This window comes from Diorhabda carinulata, chromosome 6 (genome assembly GCF_026250575.1).
Source record: "Diorhabda carinulata isolate Delta chromosome 6, icDioCari1.1, whole genome shotgun sequence".
Classification (NCBI taxonomy): domain Eukaryota; kingdom Metazoa; phylum Arthropoda; class Insecta; order Coleoptera; family Chrysomelidae; genus Diorhabda; species Diorhabda carinulata.
This window is the reverse complement of record NC_079465.1, coordinates 13,255,776-13,259,102: the sequence shown is the minus strand read 5'-3', so window position 1 is coordinate 13,259,102 and position 3,327 is coordinate 13,255,776. Positions and strand designations below refer to the sequence as shown.

Sequence of the window (3,327 nt, the reverse complement as noted above, 5' to 3'; positions counted from 1 at the left end):
GTACAAATAAAAACGAAACCATTGTGTGATTTTGAAATAAAATAAATCATTATTCTGCCAGGGTCTTTTCGGTGTCTACCAGTGTAGAAATGATCATATATGACATTCATATCATGATCGCGTTAACCCGCTCATAGTTTCCGAAAAGTCCTTTAGTAACACTTAATTTGACACATTTTGCTTTGTTTCTAGAGCTTACAGTTCCGCTACTTGTACCATTAAACACTGCAATTATTTTCTGTAAATTAATTCATTAAAATACCACCTAATTGTTTTATCACTTTTCTTCTTATTACCATACTAAAATAGGTAGAATATGTTTTAGAGAAATTTTTTTAATGTAAAGACTATAATTATAAAATTAATAATTTATATATTCTAAAATAATCAAACGTGATCTAGTGAGGCTGTGAAATTGACATTTATGGAGATCTTATTTGTGTTGCGACAATGTTTCTATATTTTCAAAGTATTTGACGCCATTGTACCTTTTTGAATAAGTAAGGTTTATAATTATATTTATAATACAAACATGGAAAATGCAGCAGATAGTGGTGAATCTGACCGAATATGTTTTCAAACGGATTTAAAAATAATTTTAGGTGGTGAATATTAATAATTGCTGATTAGGTATATTTACATAAAGAAATTTATTTTTAGATGGAACGAAGAAGATGATGGAGCTAATGGAAATAGAAAAAGACAAAATAACTGAATTAGAACAAGGTATTGCAAAAAATATTGATAGTTTGACTAGTACTCGCAATTTCATAAAAAATTTTAAAGAATTTATTAACAAAAACCTTGCTGATATTGGAAACAGAACCAATTTTTCAAATATATTTGAAGAATGTAAAACAAATATTATATCATCAGCTCAAATCCTCTATAAAATTGTTATGGACTTGAACTATGCTATATCTTCAGCAGAAGCTACAATTAGTGAGTTAGTTGATATAGCAAATGATAATGAGCAAGTATATAATTTAGAGGTTCAATGTTATAAGCATAAAGAGAAGCAATTAGCAACCGAGTTGGAAAAGATGAAACAAATTCATATTCTAGATACCAATGGTAAGGAAGCTCTAGCTAAAGAAAATATTTGCTTAAAATTAGAATTAGAGCAATTGAATCTTGAAGTGGAATCATATGAACAGAAATTAATGGATATTCCTAGGTTTGCAGAAAATAACATTGAACAAAATCAAGTAATTGACAAGTTAATTGAGGAATGTAACTGGTATGACAATGAAATATTAGGTCTTACTAGATCGCTTGATAGTATAATTTCTCAAAATAAAGAAAATGAGGTAAATGTTTCTACAAACATAGTAATTTGTAAAACAAAAATCGATGAATTAGAAAAGGAGTTACAGCATGTAGTAGAAGAACTGAAACAACTGAAAACAAATGAAAAAAACTCTAATAATGAAATTTCAACATATAAGGATTCCATAAAAAATTCTGAAATCAGTTTGGTAACTTTATCAAGTAAGTACGAAGAATTAAATGAAATGACAAAGGGAGTACAAGAAAGCTTTGATGAAAAAATGTTATCCTATAAAGAGACATTGAGCAAAAAAGAATATTTAATGAAGTGTAACCAAGAAATTGGGCTTAAATTGTCTCAAAAAATAGAAGCAAGAAAAGTTGAAATTGAACATTTCAACACAGAAATAAATATGTTTGAGGATATTCTTACCGGTTTAGTGGAAAAAGATATTTATAAACAAATAGAAGTAAAACAAGATAATTTGCATGAATTAAACTTGGAACTTGAGAAAGCAAAGGATACGTATAAACAATGTTTACTTGAAAAACAAGAGTTTTTGCAGGCCAAAATAATTGAAAATGAAAAAGAGAATAGTATATTGGCAAATTATACCACCAACATGGAAACAGAATTGAAAGAACTACAGGATAAAATAAAGCATTTAAAAGAAGAGAAACCTCAATGTCAAAAAATTTTGAGTGATTTAAAGAGTCAGTATGAAAAAAAGAGGGTCGGTAAAACAGAGGTACAGCCAAAGAAACGTAGGTGGGATAGTGATAGTACTATAGATGATGAAAATTGGATTTGTTAATATCATTTCTAATCATTCACTAAAGGACCTCTTCAATTTGTTTTTCTTTTGTTCTAATCAAACTTGTTTTTTTCAATGTAAGGAAAATTTCGAAAATCCATTTATCATTTAAATGTTAATTTATTAATAAATCTATTGGTTTTGTTATATAATTCAATGAAATCTCATTTAATTTATGAAGTTGCTACTTTACTCATTGTTAAGCATTCACTGCATTAATGCTGATTGATGATTATGAATAAAATTAAATATTGAAGTAAAAACTAATTAGGTACTAAGAAATATATTTCTATTACATCTTTTAATCTCTTTAAGTTACAATTATTGAAAAAACTAAATAATGATAAAACAATTTCTATGACATCCATAGAAAAAATCCTCAAGGTTCAGAACATGTATAAAAAACACCTTTTGAAAACTTAATGTTTAACATTATTATCATACCAAGTGACTCTTCTAAGTGTACCGTTTATTAAAATGTTTGATTTACTGGGATTATAGAAAAATAAAGCATTAGGGTTTACTACTGTTAACGAATTGTAATGATTTTTTTTAAGAATTAAGCACAAACCCTTTTACACTCGAATAATTGTAGTGTTTGAGACAGACTTGCCTTGGCAGCTGATTTCACAGGCTTGCACTTCTAAAAAGGAAGAAGTCCTGATACATTGACGTTCTGCGCGTCTGCAGGTAAACTCGATGCTCATGAGCCAAGTCTGTCTGTCGAGTAGATGCTGCAAAAACTGCTTTCGGTCAGATCGACGACCTTTGTGGTCAACTCTGGATCTCCTGTAAGTCAAATTGCTCTTTTCTACCTTGAGTCGAGCATCCTCAGGGTATGCTTGTGAGCCGAGCTCCAAATGTGCGGGTAATATTTCAAAGATGGAGGAATCTGGGCCTTGTAGAGGATTAAAGCTGTTGTGGGGTTTATAGCTTTTTGGTCTTCAGCTCCAAGTTTTCGTGCCTTAGCTAATTCGGCCACGTGACTATGCTAGGATATATTGCTCCCAACCTCAACACCCAGCAGGCGCATTTGCGGTCATGGTAATATTTCATGTTCAGACAGAACCAAATCCTGAAGTGCCAGCCTTCTTTGTAAAAACAGCAGCCTGGTCTGTGCTGCATTAAACTCAATCAGATTGTTTCCACCCTACTCTGGGACACTTCACACTGTTTATTAAGTTTATTGATATGCTTATTTTATTTGAATAATATAAAAGTAAAATTTTGAAGAAATCTATTC

General features: G+C 30.1%; 1 protein-coding gene across 1 annotated transcript; it reads left to right on the top strand.

Moving 5' to 3' along the window:
• The first annotated feature begins 184 nt into the window (after positions 1-184).
• LOC130895226 (uncharacterized protein MCAP_0864-like) lies at positions 185-2,351 on the top strand. The gene is made up of 2 exons (XM_057802422.1): positions 185-602; positions 661-2,351. Exons 1-2 carry the CDS (start codon positions 533-535, stop codon positions 2,082-2,084), a joined length of 1,494 nt encoding a protein of 497 aa, XP_057658405.1. The 5' UTR covers positions 185-532; the 3' UTR covers positions 2,085-2,351.
• Positions 2,352-3,327: the final 976 nt, after the last annotated feature.